The sequence below is a fragment of the Molossus molossus genome, unplaced genomic scaffold (genome assembly GCF_014108415.1).
Source record: "Molossus molossus isolate mMolMol1 unplaced genomic scaffold, mMolMol1.p scaffold_m16_p_16, whole genome shotgun sequence".
Classification (NCBI taxonomy): Eukaryota; Metazoa; Chordata; class Mammalia; order Chiroptera; family Molossidae; genus Molossus; species Molossus molossus.
In genome coordinates, this window is record NW_023425351.1 from 61498435 (window position 1) to 61524892 (window position 26458).

Below are 26458 nucleotides of genomic sequence, written 5' to 3' on the forward strand. Positions count from 1 at the left end.
CATAATACAGGTCAGCCATAACGTAACATTTTTTCAAATATTTTTGATTCCACGGTTTGTTGAATCTGCAGAAGCAGAACTCAAAGATAGGGAGGGCCGACTGTATTCAGAGTTAAGTCTTAGAAGGGTAATTTTGAGAGAAATGTAGGAGATCCATTGAGTGAGAGAAATGGGGGAAAGAGACAGTTTGGTGTTTTTAACAATTCAGGTAAGAGATTCGAAACATCTTACTAAGGGCGAGAGATGAATTTGAGTGACAAAAGAATCACGTAGTTGTGCTTAGCAGTTAAAGGGCAAGTAAGAGAAGCTGAGGGTAGTGTCTGATGGCATTCTTTAACAGAGGGTGTGGAACAGGAGGCAGACTGAGAAGGAATGTGATGAAAGCGATCAAGTGTCAGAAGAATACGATACCAACTTGTCATGGCACTTGAATCAAATCATATTTCTATATATACCTGTTCATGTGAGATGTTCACATAACTGTTTATGTGAGATGTTCAAATCCAGATCACAATGAAGTAGTTTGGCTTACAACCATGTTAGTGCCCTATTCAAAAATATCTGAGTGTACTGTGATCTGTCTAATTTAAACTGGCCAGTGTGCCTCAGTGGTTGAGCGTCGACTCATGCATCAAGAGGTCATGGGTTTAATTCCCGTCAGGGCACATGCCCAGGTTGTGGGCCAATTCCCCAGTGGGGGCATGCAGGAGGCGGCCAATCAATGTTCTCTCTCATCGATGTTTCTCTCTCAAATCAATAAAGAAAATAAATAAATTATATACAAAAAAAATGTAAACACCTCATTAGAGCATTTCTCCCAGTTGAATAATGGTCTATGATCCACCTTCAAGTGTACGTTCTATAGCCAAGTCCAAACTGTTAGTTAGATACAGCCCACACCGTAGTTAAATTTGTTAGTTCTGTTTAAGGGATTACATATCAAAATCACACCTCTTTGTTCCTAAGTTCTCATTCAAATTTGCACATCCTTAAAGAATTGCCCCAATACTATACTATCTTGAAGCCTACTTTTACAGAGCTAACTGTGCATTTCATTCCTTCTCGTTATGTCCACAGATCAGTCCATAAACCCTTATTATTCCATTTTTCAGCAAATGTTTGTGTAATAATCATATCCCTCTTACTCAATCACAAGCTCTTTGAGTGTACAGAATCTATAACCCTTGGTTTCTTGCTCATAACAGGTATTCAGTAAATTTAATTAAAACCAGATATCTGCTAACATTCATATATGATACTAAAAGTAGAAAAGTTCAAAGAAAATCACCAATATTTGAATTGTTCTATGATAACGACCATAGAAACTATACTTGGTCTGAAGGGAACATTACAAGATGCTAGATTAGAACAAAGTTTCTCAAACTTTAATGTGAGCAAAAGTCATCTGGGGATCTTATTAAACACGAATTTGTGGTCCCAGCTGGAGATTTTAATTCAGTGGGCCTGGGGCTATGAATTTGTGTTTCTAACATTCTCAGGTGATACTGATGCTGCTGGACAGTGGCCAGCATACTGAATGCAACTAGTTAAAAGGGTAAGTGAGCTCAGTTGGTGAGGCTCAGTGGCTGAGGATTGACCCATGCACCAAGAGGTCACCAGTTCAATTCCCGGTCAGGGCACATGCCCAGGTTGTGGGCTCTATCCCCAGTGGGGGGCATGTAGGTGGCAGCCAATTGATGTTCTCTTTCATTGATGTTTCTCTCTCTCTCTCTCTCTCTCTCTCTCTCTTCCTTTCTCTCTAAAAATCAATAAAGGGGAAAAAATTTAATAAAGTAAAATAAAAAAATAAATAAAAGGTAAGTGACATAGTACTGCCTAGACTTAAATTGTACCACCAAAATTTGCTAGCTTTATGGTTCCAAGGTACCAAATCTCTACGCCTCGGATTCCTCACCTGGAGAATGGTAATAATAATAATGGAACCCTTTGGGGCTGATATAAGAACTAAAATAAATGGTGTATAAAGTGTACGTTTGGCAGTACCTGACACATGGTATGTGATCAAACGTTAGGTGTCAGTGTACAATGGTTCAAATAAGTCCACAGATTCCTAGAGTAGGGGTCATTCAACTATAACCTCAGGCCAAATCTGACTCATTAACCGTTGTGGTAATGCTGATGAACTAAGAATAGTTTTTAAATTTTTTAAATGACTGAAAAATATTAAAAGAATATTTTGTAACGTGAAAATTATAGGAAATTCAAATTTCAGTGGACACTCAGTGTTTTTGGAACACAGTCACTCATTCATTTACTTACTGCGTGCAGGTGATTTGTGTTCCAGTAGCAGAGTAATCAAGGTAGTATGGTCAGGAGAGCCTGCAAGGGATACTGTGTGGCTGCTTACATTAAAAATTTGCCAGTCTCACCCTGGCTGGTGTGGCTCAGTGGCTGGAGCATCGGCCCTTGTACTGAAAGCTGGCTGGTTTGATTCCTGGTCAGGGACATGTACCTGGGTTGCAGGTTTGATCCCCGGCCCTGGTCGGGGTTGTGTGAATGGCAACCAATTGATTTGTCTCTCTCACATTGATGTTTCTTTCTCTCACCTTTCTCCTTACCTCCCTTCCACTCTCTTAAAAAAAAAAAAAAATCGATGAACAAATATCCTCACTCCTTTGGTGAGGATTAACAACAAAATTACAAATTTTAAAAATAAAAACCTTGTAATAAAATTTTTTTTAATTTTGCAAATCTCTAATATAGCACCAAGTGACTGTCAGTGAATCATTGGGACTAGAACCATCTCTATTTCTGGTGGCAACTATTCAGTAGCTACAGGTTTTTTTTAGAGAGAGAGGGATAGAAACCGGTATGAGAAATATAGATCAGCTGCCTCCTGCCCAACCCCACTGGGGACTGAGTCTGAAACCTGGACACGTGCCCTGACCAGGAATTGAACTGGGACCTCAGTCCATGGAACTCAATCCACTGAGCCACCCTGGCCGGGCAAGTGGCTAGTTTTAATAATGTGACTGTGCCAAGGTAATGAAGGATTCTCAAAAAATAATGAAAAGAATTGGGAAATGAAACTGGAGTGGTAAAATGAAATTACCACCGAAGCGCTTCAAACCAGGAAATGCTAATAGATGCTCCAACCCACTTAACAAAAAAAAAAAAAAGAAAATCAGTATTTATTGTCCTTTTTCTGATTATAAAAACAATACAGGATTAGGGTACTTGGAAAATACAATAGTATACAGAATATAAATCAGTCGTATGCCCATAGTAGAGATAACCATGTTTAAACACTTGTTTTTACAAAATTGGAATGTTATAGTGCAAATTGGTTATATATTTTTAATGTATCATTTCTCTCATATTCTGAGAACGTTGTCTAATGGGTAATGTTTCACTATTTGGAAATGCCAAAATTCATTTCATTGTTGCTCTAAGATTTTATTTATAATGCTATAACAAATTTCTAAAAATCTGTGCTATGACAAATGACTAAAAAAACAAACAAGTTTTTCTAAATATGGGCTGCTTTTAAGGGAACTAGAAGAGATAAGGGTTATGCCAGTCTTTCTCCACCTTCTAGATTCTCAAACCATGCCAATTGTGGGAATGTCTACCTTGTGAATAGTAAAATTGAATGACTTCTATTACCTTTGATCCACATGTTTGGTCCTGCCCCAGATATAATCCATTCTTAAATCCATACCATTACAATCAGGGAACATTTTGTTTGAAATTCCCCCTTCCCTTAGAAAAACACACAATAATCTTATCAAAAATATTTTATTTACAAAAAAAATTAATTATACTATACATCCTATACTGGAAACATTGAATAATTGCTAAAATAAATACAGGCAATTAATTCAATCTTTTATAAGAATGAGAATTTGACATTTGAATGTTATCAAAGCTTAACTTAGAACATAAATAGTTAAAGGCAAACTCAAGTTTTAGTCTCATTTATTGGCATGGTATTTGTTTCCCACAAGCTCTCCACTCAGAGAGAGTCAGAGTGGCAGGAGGATGTCATGGACCTTGCTGTATCCGAAGGTAGAATGTGCATCTTTTTCTTAGGATAGATGGAACTTAGATGTCTGCACGAACAAGCAGAAAGGCAGAAAGCACGTGGTCGAACACTTCTCCAAATGACTCTGCTTCAACACAGTACTTTCTATGCAACTATTCATGTGTTCAATTGTCTGTAACACAGGTCTACACAGCACCAGGTACAAAGCAAGATGGGTCATGTCAAAAATCAAACTGGGTAACTGAGGCTCTGGAGAAGCAAAATTAGCTAGGTTACAGGTACCTAGTTCATTAATTTTCTTATGTGCCAAATCTTGATACACTTATTAAACCTTGATATCATTTCTACTATGTAAACATATGTATGTTGGCCAGAAGAAAAGAAATTATCTGTATAATTCAGGAAAAATAAGCCTCACTCTATAGAAAGAGGCTAATGATTAGAGCTTGAACCTGTGATTGGAGCTTGAACCTGCCCTTTGAATTTGTATGCTTTACATTTATTGTAATTTATCCGATTCAATCGTGGAAACCTCATACGAACAGAGTGGACTGGCAAGCTGGAAAGACAGGTTAAATATGTCCAACATATAGACAGGATCTGGTGAACTCAGCCCACAGAACAAAATGAACTGTGTTGTATTTGTCCAAATTATACAGAAAATTTCCACTTTCCATATTACTCAGCCTGAAACACTGCCAGAGCCTCCAACGATTATTTATCTTTGATATGCATGTCATGTCCAGTGCTGGCTGCCCAGTGTTTTCTTTTGAGGACTAACATTCCCTTTTTCTAATCTTATGAAAAAAATTGCACTTTTCTACCCCTTTGGCCTTGATTTTCAATTATTTACTTTTTCTTGCACACATTAAGTATGTATTTTTACTCCCAAAGTGTGACAGGTATATTGGCCTTTTCTAAAAGAAATTTTAAAAAGCTAAAATATTGGACGTTTAAATACTTTTTCACAGAAATAAACTATTCGATTTGTAAAGGTAGAGAGAGAAAAGTTTTATTCTTTCTATCATGAACTACATCAGTCAACCAAGCTTCACATTTTGGGTAGGTTTTATAAGTGTGGATTTTTTCATAACCTATTTTATTTATTTATTTTTTTAAAGGAAGAACAGGTGTATTTTGGCAGAGAAGTAAAATATAGAATATGCAGAATTTGTTTTAAAAATTGGCATACAAAATTTAAAACATAGTACAGTTATATAAAAATACAGCACAGCCAATGGCTTTAAAATTTTCCTTTGGCATTTCATTTGGTAGAGTTAAACAAAAAATCCTTTCTTAAAAAAAAAAAAATTAGCTATCAACACAGTCCATAAGTTAGGTTGTATACGTTGTAAGAACTTTTCCTTGAGTTTCCAAAATCCTTTTCTTCCATGATAACCCACATAAAGCATGGCTAGTGAGGTATATAGGGCAAAACACTGTTAGGTGGATGAACAGTAAGGAAAAAGTGCATAAACAAAGAATTCTTTCCATTTTCATAGAAATAACAGGTTACATCTGAGTTTCTTCTTGTTGATGTATCACTTTACTTTGGCAGAAAATAAACCCATAGAAATGTCTTGTTCAAGTCCCAGCAGCAGTGATATGTCTCCTGTGGTGGCATTATCTGATGCCACAATACTGTACAGTCCCTACAGGAACTAAGGTTTTGTTTGTGACTGCATGTGTGATTGCAAACATCAAACAATGTAAGATCATACATCAAGCACCATATCATACTGTTGTCCCTTCTTCCGCCTGCCACACTTATTGATGAGAACCACATACAGAGTCAAAAGCATCACCCAATAGCATACGTAGAGCAACGTTCCAACGATTAGAACTGTCTGTTTGGATTCTGAGAATGGCTTTTTAGATTCCTTATAAATGGTGAAAATCACACCCCCCAGGAGGATTGTAAACCAAACCGAGACTGGAATGAGTCCTATGAAATTAACAACAATGGTTTTCCTTCCAGATGTGCCCCACCCAGCTTTGTTTATGGTTGCAATTGCAAACATTTTGGCGGGAAGTAAACTTGACATGTACAACACTGAGTAGAGCGACATGAAGACCATGACGATATTTCCTCTAAGGCAGCTGGCAAAGGATGATTTGATGAGACCTACTAATTGGACAGTTAACAAGAAAAGGAGGATGTTCCAAATTTTACCCCGGTAGAAGAGCTGGATTACTGTGGCAATGAGAAAGAAAGGGAAGAATCCAGTGATAACCGCTTCGTAGGTCATCCATAAGTGATGTTTATGAAACCACATGGCATTGTATAGCCACTCTCGGAAGTATGACTTGCTCCAACGGGTCTGCTGGTTTAACCATCTGAGATACTCTACGGGTGTTTCTGTAAGGCACTTGGATCGAGCCGTGTATTTCGTTGCATAGCCCAGACTCAGCACTCGGTTCGTTAGATGCCGATCATCACCAAAACTGCATTGGCTGCCCATAAATTCCTGATTGTACCAGTCTTCCACAAATTCGTGCAGCAACGAGTTTCTGTACATTCCCAGAGGTCCACTAATGCACTGGACACACCCAAAATAAGACTGACAGGCCCTTTCTATGTTAAAAGCCATCCAGTATCTCACACTGCTGAGGAAGGAGATCCAAGAATCATACTTGTTTAAAATCTGCAAAAAGAGGGCAAAATAATAAAAGGTAAGCCTTAGTTCAAAATACCAACAAAATCCATACCATCCTGATGTTACGAGACAGAGTAAGGTTTGTTATTTTGTCTTCCTATTTGGGCTTCCTTTCTCTTTTTGACCTGAGTATAATATATGAGAGCTCTGATTCTACATCACTAGCTTCATTTGTTAAGTTGTGTGCATGCATTGGGACTTTTTGATGACAGATTATTTTTCCTACTTCACACTCTGTCCTCTTTTTGCTATGCTTTTTGCTCTTGTTCTGTTATAATAGAGATTATTTTTTAGGCTTTGGTTCTCAGTCCCGAAATTCTTCTTCCAGACATTCTTTCCTGCCATTTAGGAGTTGAAGGTTTTTAAGTCCTATTGCCTCCTGTTCTGGTAAATTTCCAACTCATCTAATCCTTGCCTATAAATTTTCCTCTCTTCCTTACTCTTTTGCAATGCCAGTGATAAAAGGGTTTGCTTTGGCCTCCCTCCAAAACTTGAATCCTGAAATAATGCTCTTATGTAAAGGCTATTCAAAATTATCAACTTTTTCTTGGCAGTATTTCTAAATTCTCCCCCGTTTCAACGTTGTTCTGTGTTCATCTGGATTCTGCATGCTTCCTTTTTACCACCAGGTTATTTTTCGTCCATTGTAGTGCATTTTGCTTTGCCTTCACTATCACCACGAATATACACAATTGATTACACAGCAACACAATACTTAAACTTTAAAGTAATTTTAGTGTGCTTTCCACATTTTGCTAAAATCTAATGTCACGTTTCCAAAGAACTCATTTCAGTCTTCACACATTTTTTCATATTCATTTTCCCATTACAATATTTGTTTCATTAGTTGTTTCTCCACTGATAGCAAATAATGTGAGATAAGGATTAGTAAAAAAAATTAATAATTGGAAAACTCATTAATTGCTCCTTTACCTTTCTCACTAGTATAAATTTGAGTTGCTGTTTCTCTTTTCTTTCTTTGTTTTCCAATTTGGATGTTTTTGATCAGCCACATACTGGTCAGCTTTTAAAGACATAGGTATATGCTAGATGACCAGCCGTTGTGGCGCAGTGGATGATGGAGCAATGTCCCATGGACTGAGAGGTTCTGGTTCGATTCCCGGTAAGGGCATATGCCCAGACTGTGGGCTCGATTCCCAGTAGGAGGGGTGCAGGAGGCAGCCAATCAATGTTTCTCTCTCATATCGAAGTTTCTGTCTCCCTTCCTCTCTCTCTTAAAAAAATAAAAAATAAAATCATATTTTAAAGACATAAGTATATAATAGAGAATCCACCTCCTGCCATACTTCAGTTCATTTGTAACTAAGTGAACTCCAACAACAGATTTACCAGAACATTAAGTTATGGCTCAAGAGCATAATTTATCAGCCACTACAGATATTATATAGATTATACCCCAGGATTAATCAAAGAAATCCTAAATTTCTTCAGTTAGACAAAAGAGGCAATAAACTGGGTCCAAGGCACATTCTAACGTGTGACACCTGGCTCTGGGTTTGGTGTGCAGTAAATGTATAGTCAATGTGTCAATGGGGCAGAGTGGTACTAATGGTACTAAAGTGAGTCAGGCAACAGTGAAGCCACACTACACACCTGGACATCCCCCCCGACACCTCCAACCATGGGGTCTTCTTCTAAAACTTTCACCATCTCCACTGATGAGGCTGGGTCGAGCATGGTGTCTGAGTCACAAACCTGCAAAGAAGAAAATATGTCTGTAAGTGTGATTCACAATTTAGCATATATATATCTTCAGTCTTATTGTCACAAGGCCTCAATAAGCAAAAACCACAGGGATGACAGAGCTTGTTATATCATGGCCGATAGACAGAGCTTGTTTTCCACCAAATTCAATATTTAAGTTAATGACATTACTGGAGAGAGCAGCTGAAAGGATGTGCTAGTTGTCTTCGAGGGTGACCAGCTTGTCTCAGTTTGCCATGGATGTTCCCAATTTGGGTCATGAGAGTCTCATCCAGTTTTCTAAGACTTATAAAATCTCTTGGGTTGGTTACTGTAGATGTCTTTTTCCTTTTCAAATGGCTTAAATAGGGCTTTTAGGCAACTTGTCCCTCAGGTTTGAATAATACAGGTACACTCCTAAAACAGTGTTAAAAGGGAGGCATACCTAACAGTTAACCACCCCCCACATTAATATGATGAATAGAAGACAGAACAGAACAGTCTCCTACAGCTGGTTGTATAATTCTGAAGCAAGATGTCCATCACCTGGGCTTAGCAGATAGCACTGCATCAGAAACGGAATGGCAAGCTATTTAGACCACCTGTATATTCTAGAGTATTCCAGTATTCATCTAGCCTTTCGTATATAAAAAGCAGATGTAATTTATCTTAAGCCATTCTAGAAATGCTAATTGTTCTTACAAAATAAATCCTTGTATGGGGTCCAAAAAAAAAAGCAATGCTGAGACCAAACCATTATGACTTCACTTCCAGATTGTTCAGATTAGTCTGTGCCTGTGAACCCCCGACAGACATTTCCACAGGAGGCCCAAGTGGACAGGGTCATAAACAGTCATTTTTTTGCAGCCTGGTTTCTGAACCAATTGGAAAATAAAGAATAAGGGAGATGAGAAACCAAAATATCACCTGTATACTCAGGCTTCCTAATGATGTTCCCCAGTGTAGACGGAGTCGTCTAGTACAGTCAACAGCAGCGAGGCGGGGCCAGCGGTGGGCACATACAGAGCATGCTCCTTTAAAGGCATACGGATGCCTGCTCCTTGGCAATGGCCCACCTCCAGGAAAGAGAAGTTGGGCTACTCCTTACTCCTTCCACTCGGTCAGATTGAGTCACTTCTCTCAGAGAGGAAGTGAGATACATGGAAAAGGATACTACCTTTTCTCACAGGTGGGTTATACCTGTGGGTGGAGCTTCTTCTACACGATCCAAGAAAATCAGAATAGAAAGTGCTGCTGCCTCTCTATTCCTGAGTGATGCCAACAGACAGCATATCCGTTCTGGGGAATGCATCATGGTTTTAGTAGATACCAAGTGATCAGAGAGGACATGTGATGAGACAAAAACCAGTTTCACATCACCATCCAAACAATAAGTGACATGATTGGCAGAGACGGGTGTTATCTGCAATTCCCATGGTTTTGCCATCAAGTCTGGCTATGTTGAAGACTTAATCAAGATTAATTATTCATATCAACAGTATCTATCTTTACAGTTCTCCAAACAACTTCATAAAAATAGTAGGTATTTGATATACCAGTTTCGAACAACAACAAAAATGTAGAAAATAATTTGCTGAAATGGTTTTTAAAAATGTGTTAACTTTACTAATAGCTATTTTTTTCTGAAAGTAAGATTAACCAATATTATGGAAGAATGTTGGTGAACACACCAACTTAAATGCATTATTGGAAGTTTTGACTTAAGGGAGTTACGGGGGATCTTGTTACAAAAGTGAACTCATCACCTCACTGGACTTAACTAAGTATAGCAATTTTAGGGTTAACTTCTGATTTTTATTTTATTCTATTTAACTTATTTAGAAGAGTCCGTTTTCCCATAAAAAACCATTCATTCATTATATTCGGCTTTGGTCCAGCACAGTCGCACTTACTTTAAGGAAAAAGAAAAAAAAAATAACTTTGGGCAGCAGTTAGGCATTAATTTCTCATTTTAGAAATTAGGATTTTACTAATGCTTGGAGCTGTACCCGATCATCCGAAGCCTGGGAAACAGATTCCCGGAGGCAGTATTCTGCCTCAGCCCCGCCTTGTCTAATGGTTTGCATTGGCTGCCCGGCAGCGAGCCTGCAGGGAGGATGGAGCTGGCGAGGGCAGAGTCCAGTCCACCTTTAGAGTCCAGCATCCTGAGTTTAGGGCCACACCCACCTCTGTTGACTCAGGCTGGGAAAGGTAAAACCAGAAAGCTAAAATAAGACTAAAAACAACAGGAAGGGGGCAATCTAGAATTAATGCTCAAGTAACTAACTCCGCCCGCCTCGGAGTAGAAGCAGACCAGGGCGCGGGGCCTCTTTGAAGTGACTGAACTTGAACCTCACTTTGAGGTCCTGCCTATTTCCATCGGCCCTCCCCTGGGCCAGGGCCAGGAGCTCTCGGACGGAGGGAGGCTGTTTGCTGCGGAGTTGCACCGCCTTGGAAGGGAAAACGCTCAGAAATCCTTTGCAAAGGAGTTTGTCATAGCAGGTTCAAGAGCCTTAAGTTCAATTTCTGGATGTTACTTGGTGACAGAATGCCAACAAGAAAGCCACCATCTGTGACAGTCTGTAAAAGCATGTATGTTCATGGGCCTAACAGTATTTACTTTCGTGTGTGAAGAGTGTGATTAGTATAGTAGGAAGAGGATTTCCAGTTTTCTCCTTAATAACAGGTAGGCACTTTCCTGAATGTTGGCTGGCTCTTTACCTCCAGGCCAGAAGCCGTGCGGGAGGGCACAGGCCGGTTCCCAGAGCTCAGCCTCACCTGGAGAAAAAGTCCTGTTAGCACAGACCAGTCTTTCTGTCCAGCTGAATGTGCGGCTGTGGTCTATTTCACCCACGTGACCACTGGTCAGTAGGAGCTATGAAAGCGGAGCACGGTCACTAAATTATAACGAAAATGAGTGGGAAATGTCAGGACAAAAATATATTGTTGGGAGGATTCAGCCACCTCATTTTTTTTTTTTTGGTACGTGCCCCTAGCAGGAATGACTCTCCGGTCCACAGGCCAATGCTCCAACCACTGAGCCAAACCAGCCAGGGCAACAGCCACCTCATTTTAAACCACAGAATCAACTGAAGTGCATGAGACCTTCTTCCTTCACTATCCTAGCCAAGAGTGAAAACCTCCTCTTTTCTTTCTTTTGGATATTTTTTCCATTGGCTTTTTTTTTAGAAAGAGAGGAAGGGAAGAGGTTGGAGAGGGAAGAGCAATGTGAAAAGACACGGCGATTGGTCGCCTCCCACACATACCTTGACCAGGGCTGGGGATCGAACCCGAAACCCTCGGTGTATGGGCCAACGCTCTAACCACTGCTCAGCCAGAGCTAAACCCTTCTCTTTTCTATCTAGAACTGGGGGTGAAAAACTAAGCTCTGCAGGGCCAAGTCCAGCCTGCCACCTGTTTCGATATTTATTTAAATAGGGCTTGTGGGTTAAAAATGTGTTTTACCTTTTTAAATAGTTTTTTTTGGGGGGGGGGGGATATTCTGTAACACATGGAAATTATACGAAAGTCAAATTTCCATGTTCATAAAGTTTTATTAGAACCCAGGCACGCTCATTCATTTTTATATTATCTGTGGCTGCTTTCACTCTAAGATGGCAAAGCTGAATCGTAACAGGGACCGCATGGCCGGCGACCCTAATGCTTACTGCCCGGCTTTACAAGCAGCGTTTGCCTCGGGACTAAAATAATTGGTTGCAGCAGGAGGGTTCTCTGTCCTAAAATAAAAAAAACTGCATTAAAGGTGTAAAACATTAAAAAGCTAGATTTCTTTCTTTAGCCAAGAGTCGCTTATTTTAAGAACAAATGCCCTCAGAATCAAAAAGACTCAGTTAAGTCATGAGTCTTGTTATCTGACTATTGTCCCTTGGACAAGCCATTTGCCATTATCCTGATGACAGCCAGGTATGACAGCCTATAAAAGTACTTTGTAAATAATTACAAAAGACTGTAGATCTTTAAATTTTTACACTCCCTATGTAAACACACACCTAAAGAATCCTGATTATCCTTCCCACAAATAGATGGCTCAGTAGAGGGAAATCTCTAAAAGGATCATGAGAATTGATTACATATCAAGAATCTATAATGTGTCTGGATCTATAATGCTTAGTGAGACTATGCATCTGTAAGTTACTAGACTGTAAGTCCATTCCAACTTATCTCACTGATCTTAAAGTTAACCTACCTCACTGTAATTTATTTTTTGATTGAATTTTCAAAGAGAGAATGGGGGAGAGAGATAGTAACATTGATGCGAGAAAGAAATATTGATAGGCTGCCTCCTGCACATCGCCCACCGGGGATCAAGGCCGAAACCTGGGTGGGAATCGAACCAGGACGTCTCAGTCCACGGGACAACACTCCATCCACTGAGCCACACCAACTGGGTCCTCACTGTAACTTAAATATCTCCTCTAGGAATATTTGCTTATTCTATCAAATGCTTTTGAAGTTCTAAGACCCAAGTCTAAAATGCTTAGTCTCCATGTTTGGCTTTTTTCCCCCTCAGATGACTAGTGGTTCCCCCCCTCTGGCTTCCCCCCACCATTTCAAGGGCCATCAGAGATACACAGCAAGAGGAAATCTTAATTGCTCTGGCTTCCTTCCATGAGGAAACAGGTTGAAAATAAATCAAGACCCCCTTCTGCTGCTACTGCCTTCACCCTTCACTGTCTTGTAAGCCCCACCCTTTCTTCACCTTGACCCTTCATCTTAACCTTGACCCGGTGAGACTCTTTCGCTACAGTGTGTGGAATTTACTCTTGGTCATGATCCCCAATACCTAGCTTTCCATTAAGAAAATAGAAAGCACCCTTTAGCCCTGTCCGTCCCCCCCCCACCCAGATTTCTCTAGTACAAGGGGTAAGCCAGAACAACAAAAACTCAAACACAAGATAGTGCCAGTCTCCCTGAACCCCTAACAGTACAATACCAGAGCGAACACACTACTGGGAAGGAAGCACTAAGCACTGTGATCTGTTGGAATCAACCGATCTAAGTCCCAATCCACCACTTACCAGTTATATAAACTTGGACTAGCTGCTTCGTAACCTTAGACCCCTCACCTCACCTTCCTAAGCCTCCATCCCTCAGGTAATCATAAGGATAGTCACATCCACCTGTAAGTTTCTTGTAATGGTACATTAATTAGATAATATATGTAAAGCACTTAATGGCTAGCTCATAGTAAATGCTCAATAAAAGGAAGATACACACTGGAGATAAACCAAAGCCAGAGGCACTAAAGGCACTAGTCCAATGAGAGAAGGGATCCTCATTTTATCTCAGTAACAAGAGCTATGACTCACTCGGGCAGCAGGAAACCAACCTCTGGTCCAATGCCTGATAAATTAGAAAAAGTAGAGAACAGTTTTCAGTTGATTGTAATTGTTTAGAGCCTGGAATTTAGCCTTGGGATACAATGTGTGAAATTTCATCATGTAGCAAAGGGTAGGCCCTGGAGTCATGGAAACTTAAAAAAGCATTCATTGCACATTTTCTTGGTATCTCTTCATTGACAGGGTACCTGCTGACTGTGCTGCTACTTAAAATAGAAACAGTCTTTGGTTTTGGACCACATTCATGTATATGAAAGAATTTTATTATTTTAATCCAGACCCCAAAAACTGAGTTGTCTGGTAAAAAAGACAGTAAATATGACTGGTGATTTGTATGAGACCATATTCACGCAGGAGATGGAAAATTAAAAACAGGAAATTAGGAAGAAATTTACCTTCACAAAAATAGAATATCGTACACAATTTTAAATTTCTCATAACCACCCTGGCCAGTATGGCTCAATGATTCGAGTGTCAGCTTGCACATGGAAGGGTCGTGGGTTCAATTCCCGGTCAAGGGTTTGTACCAGGGTTGCAGGTTCAAGCCCAAATGCAGGAGGCAACCTATTGATGTGTTTATTACATAGATGTCTCTCTCTCTCTCTCTGTCCCTCTCCCACCCTTCCTCCCTCCCACTCTCTCTTAAAAAAGTCAAAGGAAAAAATATCCTTGGATGAGGAATAACAAAAAATATTTCCTCATATAACTTAAAAGGTCAATCAAAACTTTACAGTATATGGCCATTAATTAGGTTACAACTAACTTCTAAAACTTTATATCCATATTGTATGATACTTTCATTTTTTTTCAATCTTGATTTTTTTTTTTTTACTTACTTGGATTTTGGATAAATAGAACTTAGAGTGAGCAATGAAATTTACCAGCCTCAGATGAGGTGGCAAATACAAAATGGCAAATGATAGAAATGTCAAATACAAAATCATAAAATCTAAAAAGTTTAGCCTTGGCCGGTTTGGCTCAGCGGTTAGAGCGTCGGCCTGCGGTCCTGAGAGACCCGGGTTCGGTTCCCGCTAAGGGCGCGTACCTCGGTTGCAGTTTGTCCCCGGCCCTGGTCGGTTGTGCGAGTGGCAGCCACTCGATGTGTTCCTTTCACATCGATGTCTCTCTCTCTCTCTCTCTCTCTCTCTGTTCCTCTCTCTCCCTCCCACTCTACCTGAACAAAAAATGGAAAAATGTCCTCGGGTGAGGATAAAAATAAATAAAAATTAAAAGTTTAGAGCTAAAAAGTCTCTTTGACATTAATCGGGAAGATAATCTGTTTGAGGAGAAAGCGGGGGCGGGGAGGATGATCCCTCCTACAGTAATGTGGTGTAGGCATGGAATCTCACATCAAGGGAGTAGAATGGAAAGTCTCTACATCATAGACACCTAAGCAACTGCTGTTGTTTTGTTGCTCTTTTTAGAAGGATGTAGAGAGATGACTTGCTTGGCAAAATGAATTACCAAAATTGTTATAAAATAATTTGTCTTCGTCAACCTAGAATGTCTTCAAAACATTGAGGTTAAAAAAGGAGTCATTTGGTTATTCTCGTCTCCTTTTTAGTGAGGCTTAAACACTTGTGTAAGTGAAAGAAGGTGCAAAGCAAGTGGCAAGCCAGCTGGAAAAGTGAGAAACCAAATGTCACCGTAAGCTACCCTTATTCCAAATGGTTGGACACAGCAGAGTTGAATCTAGAAGTCACATCTCCCTATCTCTGGTTCGGTGTGCTATTAATCTCATCCTCCAAAACGAAGGATACAAAGAGACAATTAACACTCACAACATCGGCCCTCAGAGTATTTCGGTTGCTTAGGTTTCCTATACAGACAGGAACCAATCAAATATTGTATGCAGTGGATTCTTATTACCCATAGTGTTTAACGTTCTACAGTTTCTATGAACACTGAATTAGTGAATAGCAAAAAATTGCTTCTAGCAGAAATGTAGAGTTAGGATCCTCCAAGCCTCTGGTCCCAATATTTCTGTCTACTGATCAATACCTAACCTTGTTTTATTTTTGTTTAAATACACTATAAGTCATTAACATTGAATTACAGGTCAACAGCACTACACCTCAAGTCTATACAAACATTATTTTCCATAAAGCAACTATATTCTTTCTGCTCTTTGAACACTAGAGAGCCCTTCAGTACTACACTTGGGGCCATTTTCAACAGCTACATCCCAAAGAAAAAAAGCACATGAATGTGAAAAATACAATACTACATAGACTATAAGGAAGTTACTTCAACAGTATAGAAGCTACAATAAGAAGGCAAAGCATGCTCTTGTTAGAGTGAATCAAATTTTGCTACTCCACCTGTCTACAAATTATCACAAAAGTAATTGCAAACCGTGATTTTGGTGTTACAAATATGTTTTAGTGAGTACCATGATTTACAAATACAGGATCCATGAATAATGAGTCAACTCTATTATGAATGATTTAGTCTTTTCTCTTGCTCAAAGGATCTTAGGTACCTAGAGGATGCTGCCAAATTAAATTAATAAAAGTGCCTCCTATATTTTTCCCTTTAGAAAATGTCTGTAATGATTGTGTATTTTTTACCCATGAAATAAATCCCTAATGAGAACATCAGGGGGTACTGTTTTTTCCTTAGTCACATAGACTTGGTGGCCATTTAGGTTGGCTCTTATCCATGTTTGGTGATAAAGAGATATGAATGAATAAAGCAAGTATATAATCTAGATATCAAAGGATACTTAAAGTCTTTTGATATTAAGTATATTTAAAAAGGCAAATATAATCCCAAAATTATTTTTAAAATAAGGGGAAAATGGAAAGGTATATGCCAGAAGTACTAAATTTGATAATTTATGGGTCATTTATTTTTACTAATTATTTTTTTAAACACGCTGCCATAAACACGTGTTACACTGGTAAATAAGAATCTAATGTAAATACTGTTTTGAAAAGACTTTTGCCCCACCTTAAGCCATATCGTGACAGGTCCGAATCCGTCCCACTTTGACTAAAACGATTTTCCCCAGAAAATACTTTGATTCAAAAATGAAGAAAATCTTCATTCTCTTTCTCATTTCCTTCATCTTTTCTCACTTTATTATTTGTCTTTTTCTGTTTTTCTCCATCCCTGAAATCAGCCACTGGCATCGTAGATGAATTTGCTGCCACACTGCTTTCTCCTAGGCTACAGGTTTCCTCCACATTCCGTGTCAGCGTTCATATTTGAATAGCTTTCAGGCTCGGGGAGCAGAGAGAAGAGTAGAGATGGAAAGGTGGGAACTGACTGATGTAAATAAAGCCTGTTCCGGAGGAAACCAGAGGGAGCGGACCAGACAGCCCAGGAGTATAGGTAGAAAGGTTAATTTGGGGATAGGAAATGAGGTTGGGTACACCTGGACCTTGAAATTGGAGAAGATCTTGATGGCATTCAGAACAAGTACTTTTGCTTATCTCTTTTGTAGAAGGCAAGGTCCTCTATGAGTAATACAGCAGGGAGGAGTTTGGGTAGGGATCTGGGAGGGTGGTAAAGGTATACAATAATAGGTTATGAGAGCAATAAGAAAGACATCTATCTATTCAGGATCAAGAGTGCTGACCAGTGCCAAAGACCCAGCTGCAACTGGAAACCAACCATTCTGGCCATTTCTCTGCGCAGTGAGCAGTGTTCTCCAGCCAGGTTAGCAAGCATGTGAACAGATGGTCAATTCCTCCCCTAGCCCCCCCTTTCTCTTCTATATTAGCACCTGAGCTCTGCTTGCTTCCTTCCTTCCCTAATCAACCTGAACTCCAAGCTCGGTGTTAGTCACCTGTGATGCTTAGTAGCCAACATCAATCCACCCCCTTCTCCTTTGTCTTTCTGTGGCTTCTCCTCTATATCTCTCAGACCCTGGTCAGTCAGAATGTGAGGTTGATAGTACATTAGTATGAACCTTATGACATTCCCATTGTTATAGGGCATACATGGTTAAATACTGGGGAATTTGATGAGGGATGGCAGGATGCAATTACCTGCTTTCAGAATGCCACAAGGATGTGTGTGTGTGTGTGTGTGTGTGTGTGTACCCTTTGTTGAGTGCTTGGAATAGACAACGAATCCCAGGAGGATTCAGAGCCCAGTGACCAGCTGCTTGGTCAGTCAGTCTCTCCAGGGGCTTCAGCCTGAAGGAAGGAAAAGCTCTCCAGACTGATTAGGGCGCTAGCAGCAAGCTTACTCCAACATTTTACATTGTGTATTACTTTTTTCCTGGACAGGCACAATGTCAGGTTGTCAAGGATACAAACAAAATTCAAAACAAGAATGATGGGAAAAGGGGGTTTGGGAGGAGCAGGTTTAAAACCCACACAATCATGTCTTGATTAGAAAGGACAAATGTAGCAATTGTTTTAACTATAATTAAAAGCAAAATATCAACAGATGTTTTCTCATTTTAGGCCCAGAGTGTTATTTTCCAAATCCTAGGCAAGTTCCCCAGTCACCCCTTCCTTTAAATGGATCGTTTTGTCCCTCACCTGGGCCTGACTTTGTAGTATGTGAGTAAGTATAAAGTGTCCTGGGGTAGCTGAAACTACCTGAACTGTGAAAGTTCTAGAAAATAGGAGAAACTTGGTGAAACTCCATCAACTCCCTAAAAGAGAGATCAATATGCAGATTGGTATCATCTGAAGAAACGCCTCGAAACTCTTCAGATGTTAACCGAAATTAACACTGTCGTAGCAATCGACATGTACTATATAATGTTTAAGGGTTATATAATAATAATATGAACAGAAAACTTGTGATAACACCATCATTAACTTTTGCTACCTTCGTAACTTTGTACACTCTAGTCATATTTTTAAATCATTACCTCAAAGCCCTTGTGAGGTTGGCTTATCCTATCCAGAAAACAGACTCAGGGCAGTGGCCCTGCTAAGGTCATCCAGCTGGTAATCTGTGAATTAAAACTTCAGTCAACTGACTATAAAGCCAGTGCCATAAGCCCTGGACAGGCAGGTCAGTTGGTTAGAGCATTGTCCCCATATGCCAAGATTGGAGGTTTGATCCCCGGTCAGGGCACATGCAAGAATCAACCAAGGAACGCATAAATAAGTGGAATAACAAATCAATGTTTCTGTCTCTCTCTCACATATATATAGATATAGATATACATATACATATACATATATCCCTTTCACTCTCTCTAAAAATCAATAAATAAAATGTTTTTAAAACACTAATTTAAAGCCTCTTGACCATGCAATTATACAGAGAGACCCACTAGGCATGACCTTGTGGCAATAAAGGTATATGCTGGGTCTTTCAAAACCTAGGGTCATAAGAGAGAAGGAAGACTGTCTCAGCAGATTTCTTAAACCTGAGACATGCCTCTCTTCTCCTATCGTCATGGCCTCAAACTAGAGCATTTGCAGAAGTGACACCTAAAACATTCACAGGGACCCTGTGAACATCGGAAAGCCAAAAGCTTCAGTCAGAAACCGGAGAGGAGAAACCCTACAGTGAGCAGTCAGGAAATTAACGAGACACAGCCCAGTCTCATTTCCATGCGAGCAAACACCATCACAAATGCTTTCAAAGGTCAAGTTGCAGTGAGTGAGGTAATGCTGTTTGGGGAGTGAAATAAACATTACTTTGGTTTTGCTCTGGGAAGGTTTTTCTTTTTTGTCCCCTTTTCATATTTCTTCTTTTTTTTTCCTATCTGTCTCAGTTTTGAATTATTTACCCTTTCCAGTCAAAATCATTCTCATCATCCCCATTTTGCCAGGGCTCTGGAACACCGTTTTATAGCCTTCCTCTGAGCCTGCAGATTTGTTTCTCAAGACCCTCTGCTCGGCAGACTATTTTCTTACAAGGCTGGAGATTTTAAGAGTGTGGAAAATGACGCTGAATTTGACTTGGCAGAACCAAGGGGGGGCAGAGAAGGGAAGGGGGGGCAAGAAGGAAGGGTCTCCTTTTCAGAATAATCTTGATTTCCCACCCAGAGCATTGCACAAGTTAAGCATTTTCATAGATAGTTTTCTAACAGTTTTACAAGGATTTTTTTTTTCTCTCTTTCAAAATGCGCTTTCAACAGTCTTGCTGTTTTCAAATCAACTGAAAGGGGCCCTGTGTTCGGAAGCGACGAGGATGGGCTATAAGCATAGGCCTGGGGAGATACAAAAGCTGCTTTATTTGAATGTATGTTTGCCCTGGCAGGAATTCGGAAACCTACCTGCACATAATCCACACTCCGTCCCAGCGCTCTGAAGGCCGTGTACATGACTTCTCTTTTTCCACCCCATTTCTGCATGATGCAAATACTTTTGTTGGACAAAACCAACTGGGTGACATGTTGGGAGCTCTCTTTATGTGACTCCTCCGTCTCACCGGGACCCTTCTCATGAAAGTTGTTTTTCCAGATGTAAGTGGCTGATTTGTCCCTGCCCATGACTTCGCTGAAGATGTCCATCATGTACAGGTCATCTTCTGAGTTCCCATCTATGACCATGACGACTTTAATCCCAGGGTAGGTGAGCCTCTTCACAGATTGCAAACATTTCCGCAAGTAGTCTGGGTCTTCTTGATACGCCGCGATGCAAAGAGCAACGGTTTTGTTCAATTTAATGGGGGTTTCTAGGGACTTTTTCATTTTGCGATGCTCCAGAAAGGCAAACAGGCTTTGGATGATGAGGTGTGATGCTAAAAAGGCACCATACAGTCCAAAAGAGAAGTAGTAATTATCTGTTTGGATAAACTGATAGCCAACAATATAAGCAGCTGTGATTCCGAGGAGGAGAGAGACTCCAAAAAGTGTGGTTCCAATTATTCTCAGGATACATAGAAACCTCTCACAATGCATCTGGAATAGAATCAAAGATACTCTTGGTTAACGACTCTGGTCCCACACCTGTTGCATACATGGTTTTCATGGATTGCACATTGGACTGGGAGCATTCAGGAGTTCTAACCCTGGGCTTCTCACTAACTAGCTGTGTGCTATTCTGCATCTAGTGTGGTCAGCTGCAGAACGGGAATATAAGAGCGTCCTATGACACTTCCGAGGGCTGTTACAAGAATCAGAAGACATGCTGGCTCATTGTTCTATTGAAAACCATAATGTGTTAAATCATGGAAGCATTACTTTTATTTTATTTTTTAAATATGTTTTTATTGATTTTCTAGGGGGAAAGAGAGAGAAACACCAATGTGAGAAACATCGATCAGCTGCCTCCTGCACACCCCCTACTGGGGATTGAGTTGGTAACCCGGACATGTGCCCTGACTGGGAATCTAACGGGACCTCTCAGTCCATGGGGCATCCATGGGGCAGCGCTCAATCCACTGAACCACACAGGCTGGGCTGGAAGCATTACTTTCAGTGTTAGATCATTTGTCTGAGGATGCACTGTATGTGAGCAAGGTCATCTTTCTTTCTACACCATGTTCTCTCCTTAACCTTAGTACTGACTAGTGAAAAAACCCAGAGGAGATTTTGCTACATTGCTGTGTCATTTCACCTCATCTCTGGTGCAAATCCCTCAGCTTACACTCTTTTCCATGCAGTCAGCTGAGGTTAGAGATCAGGATACTTACCTTTCTTTTTCCCTTCCTCTCTCTAAAAATCAACGAAAACATATTTTTTAAAATGCTTTATGCCTAGATGTCCTGCACGGACGTCTCTTACAAGCCCCTGTAATCCTACATTGCATTCTTTTGTTCAAAAGGAATCTCCTCCACCTTCATCACTCACACCAGATGGGGATCAAGAACCTTACTGGAACACAGTAAGTACACAAACAATGTTTGTAGAAATAAACCATAAATTAAAAAGATAGCATCGAGCTTAATTTTAACAGTTTCAGATCCTCTTCAAAGCTGTAACACATCAGACCTGAAACACATTTCAGCTCAAGTTTGTACTCCTCCCTGCAATGTGTGCTTCTCCTTGTTAAAGTCTCAAACAACTGGAGTACGGGAGGACCACTTTTCTGTTTCCCAAAGCATCTTCAAGCCTGAGCAGAGAAGAGGTGCCTGATAGACCTTTTATTTCTTTTCTCTTGTAGGATTTCTGGACCCAATTCCATTGTCTGCTGGCTGGGGGTGGGGGGTTGCATACTCTGGTCACCAGCTGGGTGTGCTACCCTTTAACTGAATTCTGACACTATCTGCCCACAAGACTGCCCTCCATCCCCAACCTACAGATCCCAGCCCCAACCCAAGCTCAGGTTGTTACCCATACTTCTGACCATTAATCCGTTCCCAAGACCCCCTTCCTTAGGTTTGATTAATTTGTAGAGTGGCTCACAGGACTCAGGGAATCCATTTACTCACCACATTACCAGTTTATTTAAAAAGGATGTAACAGCCCTAGCCGGCCTGCAGACCGGAGAGTCTCGGGTTCGGTTCCCCCTAAGGGGGCACGTACCTCGGTTGCAGTTCGTCCCCGGCCCCAGTTGGGGTCATGTGGGTGGCAACCAGTCGATGTGTCTCCCTCACATCAATGTTTCTCTCTCTCTCTCTCTCTCTCTCTCTCTCTCTCTCTCTCTCTCCCACCCACTCTATCTGAAGATAAATGCAAAAATGTCCTCAAGTGAGGGTTAAAATAAATAAATAAAAAGGATGTAACTCAGAAACAGCCAGGGCGCTGTGTGGGGAGGGGGTGCCGAGCTTCCTGCTCTCACTGAGTTTGCTACTGTCCCCAAATCACTGACTGGGAAGAACTCCCAACACTCTCCTTTGGGATTTTTATGGAAGTGTCATTACATAGGCATGACTGATTAGATCCGTGGCTATTGGGGACTGAACTCAATCTCCAGTCTCCCTTCCCGAGAGATCTAGGGATGGAACTGGAAGTGCCAATCCTCTTCATCGGGGTGGCTCCCTGGCAACCAGTCCCCATCCTTGGGTGCTTTCTAAAAGTCTCCTCATTAACATAACAAAAGACACCTCTAAGGCTCTTAGGAAATTCCAAGGCTTTTAGGAGCTGGATGCCAGATAAACAGTTGAACCTTGAACAACTCGGGTTTGAACTGTGTGTCGGTTTACTTATATGTGGATTTTCTACCCGTGACTGGGAATCCTTGAATGTGGATCCCCGGTTCGAGTTATACTGGAATTTTTCACTGCGTGGGCGGTAGGTAGGTGCACCAACCCCTCATTGTTCAAGGATCAACTGTTTATTATAAATCACAACACCAGTTTTTTCCTCTGAAGCTTATTTTTCTCTTCGCCCAAGAATAAACTAGAACGAGAAATTGATGTACATGCAATATCCCCACCTTCAATCATTTCATTGCATTTACGTATAATTACTGCTTAATCTTTTTTCTTTAATTCAACTAGTTTCAGAAAGCCAAGTAAATTAATTTTAAATGGAAACGTAAACTAAACAATCATCTCTGCAAAATCTCTTGTTGGACATGTTATCTACATTTTCCTATTCCACATAGCAGTCGAGTGTCTTGTACCATGATCCCAGTGGTTACCAGCTGAGCGGCCACCATGTTGCTCTCAGCTCTGATTCACGGTCTAGTCCCTGTGGTCATACACTGAGGGGTCCTGGGTGGATCTACATTATACTTCTGGGAAACGTTAATGTGGCTGCTCCCCAGCTGAGTTTCGTCCTTTGGAGCACAGGCTGTCTGACATGGCCAAGGTGTTCCAGCCTTCGGAAATTAGAGATGAGTCACCACCACTACGTACTTTTATTTATTTTTTTAGACATAGGATTTTTTAATGTTTATTGACTGTTTTTTAAGAGAAAGGAAGGGAGAGATAGAAACATTGATGTGAGGGAGAAACATCAATTGGCTGCCTCCTGCTCGCCCCCTACCGGGGATCAAGCCTGCAGCTGGGCTTGTGCCCTGACCGGGAATTGAACCAGGACCTCTCAGTTCATGGGAGTAGGCTCAATCCACTGAGCCACACCGCCTGTGCCCACTAGGTACTTTTAAAAGAGAGTGGGCCTTGCCCGGCCGGTGTGGTTCAGTGGTTGAGTGTTGACCCATGCATCAAGAGGTCGCTGGTTCAATTCCCAGTCAGGGCGCATGCCCAGGCTGTGGGCCCGATCCCCAGTAGGGGACATGTAAGAGTCCAACAATCCATGTTCTTGCTCATAGAATGTTTCTCTCTCCCTCTCCCTTCCTCTCTCTCGAAAATCAATGAAGAAAAATAAAAAGAGATTGGGCCTCCTGCAATCTCTTTTCCTTCCAGAGGTTGATGCTCATACGACCAAGGTCCTAGGGAATTTCAGAGCCCAAGACAGAGAGGACATGGTCCTTGAACTGCCAAATGGAAGGACCCAGCCACCAATCAGGAATAGATAGCTGCCTTGAGGTCTTATGAAAAAAGTTGAGTTTTTGTTCACCTATTCTGAATTTTGGGTTTAGTTCACCCTAAGAAGATAACCAAGGTTATGCAACGCAGCCTAGAAACCAGGATTCGGGCCTGTGGACATTGCTTTTCTTTGTTAAATACAGATGATGGTGCTTGTCAGTGACCCTGAACCATGCTGCACTGAGGAGCAAATCAAAGTGTTTGTAAAAATGCTTTGTTAAAATGCAACGCATCTTAAAGTATTCCCTAACAAGGAAGCTAAAACAAACAAATGTGTGTTCTCCTTCTAGCACTTAGATAGGACACCCTAACATGCAACATGTGAGCCTGATGAAGGTACTCACAACACACATGGAAAGTTCGAGCTGCTAGGGAATGGTGAAACGCTGAGTTTTCAGTGAACGGCAAGAGAGCACGGCATCCCCTGCTAATTAAAACAGCTGTCGGATGCTTAAAACTCCCCACGGGTGCATTAGCCAATGCCTAAAGGTGCTGGGAGCACCAGACTTGGAACCTGTCCGTTTCCAAGACGTGAGTCATTCTCACAAGAGTGAAACATTTCAAGGGGACTAAAGCCCTCTGCCAGGGAGAAGCTGAAGGGTGTTTCACTTGTGTTTAAAATCACCATAGCCAGCAAAAGAACTGCCTGCTATTCTTTTTCCATTATTCACATTTTCCTTGCTTTTATCAGCACACGTGGCCGGAGAGTGTTGGCAAAGCATCTGCTGGCCACAGCTGAAGTGGGAACACCTTCTGACATCATAGAAGTCTACAGAATGTCCTTTGAAGCCTGGGAAAAGTTGCCGGTCACTTGCAGCAACGTGGCTAGAGCTGGACCTCTGTGTTTCTGCGAGGTACCGCGTTGTTGCCCGGATGGACCCACGCAGCATCTCCGTCCAGGCCAAAGGGCAAAAGGCACATTTCAGAGCCGGCTTTACTGAGGGAATTCATTGATCTCAGGGAGTGACATACAGGATGTGTTTCTTTACAATTTCCCCTGGGTGATTTCATAGATATGGGCACCATATGTGTGAGACTTTGTGAGACAATCCCCAATTCAAATACTCCGTTTCATAAGCAAACTTTCCTTGTCAGACATATGTCTTTATTGTTCAATTGGAAAATCTGGTTAGTTTCGCCCCAGACCATACATAAGAGCTTACTGCTATATAAGACATGACTTAGAAATCCACCCTCCATAAATATTTAAAATATAAAACCTGGGAATTTTTTGCCCAGTATCAGACTTGAGCCTATTCATTAATTTTTAAGTTGCTATTGGACTTAATAACAATCATTTACTAAGTACTATCCTTTCAGAATTCTAAGTCAAACCAAGTGTTCAAGAATGGCTCCACAAAGCCAAGATTTTTAAAATAACTTTGTTTGTTTTCACTAAGGCACCCCAAGGACATAAACCTAGGTTATATTTTTTATAAATGTTTACTAAATACCAACCTGGCTTATGATTGCTATTCAGTAAATATGTGCTAAGTGGATGGATGTAAGTTCATTCAATCTCATATGGTATCAGTGTCACGTCAGCTAACATTTACTCATCATTTCTTGGGTTCTAGAGAAAGTGGGGCACATTTATTTGTTTCATTAAATAGCTAGCACAATCCTATTTCATCTTGATAACTTTAAGTGGTAAAAGTATAGTTAATCTCATGTTCCAAGTAACATGTTACAAGTTACATGTAACAAGGAAACCAAGACTCTTAGGTATTTAGGTGACTTGCTCAAAGTCACAAAAGCAGAGTAGGGTCCACCCAGTGGCATAATGCCAGGTGATTAGAATATTCTTAGAAAACATTTGCAGGATAAATTCGAGCCCTCATGACAAAACAGGCAGCATCCTTTTTTCTGGCTAATAAGACATGTTATGTAAGATGAGAAAAGAACGTAGAAAACTATTTCCCTGCTGTTATGGAAAATGAGGGATTGACATGCACTCAGGTATAGACACAAAACCAGCCACTCCTCACAAGATATCTGGGCTCATATACTTTCCTAGGTGGGTACAGCCAAAAGGACATGGCTCCATCTATACAATAGCAGTGCTGCCCAAATCCTCTTTTACAAAAAGAAAGACACTCCTGTTTCCATTGGTTCCACCCCCAAGGCAGATATAACCCTTGCTGTTGGCTCATGTACCCCAAGTGGAACTCTATAGGTGCTTGGGCATCAGAGCCTTTTCCTGCCCCTTGACCTCCTTGTCTTAACCAGAGGGCAAATGTTGCATGAATATAACAGCCGCTCTCACTGCCCAAGTGCAGGGGTGAGAACCATAACTTTCATAAAATGGTCCTTTTGTTATGAATCTGGGAGAAGCTGAAGTGAATTCAGATCAGTGAGTCAGCATCTGGGAAAGGCTAGACTTCAGTCCAAATGATACCTCTTCTGAGAGGTCCTCGTGTACCAATCCCTCT

General features: G+C 40.8%; 1 protein-coding gene across 1 annotated transcript in view; it reads right to left on the reverse strand.

The window, feature by feature from the left end:
* Positions 1–4903: 4903 nt before the first annotated feature.
* Positions 4904–26458, reverse strand: part of HAS2 (hyaluronan synthase 2) — a 28550-nt gene continuing 6995 nt past the window's right edge. Inside the window, exons 2-4 of the mRNA XM_036264146.1 lie at positions 19924–20550; positions 8278–8379; positions 4904–6651 (exon numbers count right to left, since the gene is read on the reverse strand). Of these exons, the coding sequence (XP_036120039.1) occupies positions 5722–6651; positions 8278–8379; positions 19924–20550 (1659 nt within the window). The 3' untranslated portion in view covers positions 4904–5721. The remainder of the gene's footprint in view (positions 6652–8277; positions 8380–19923; positions 20551–26458) is intronic.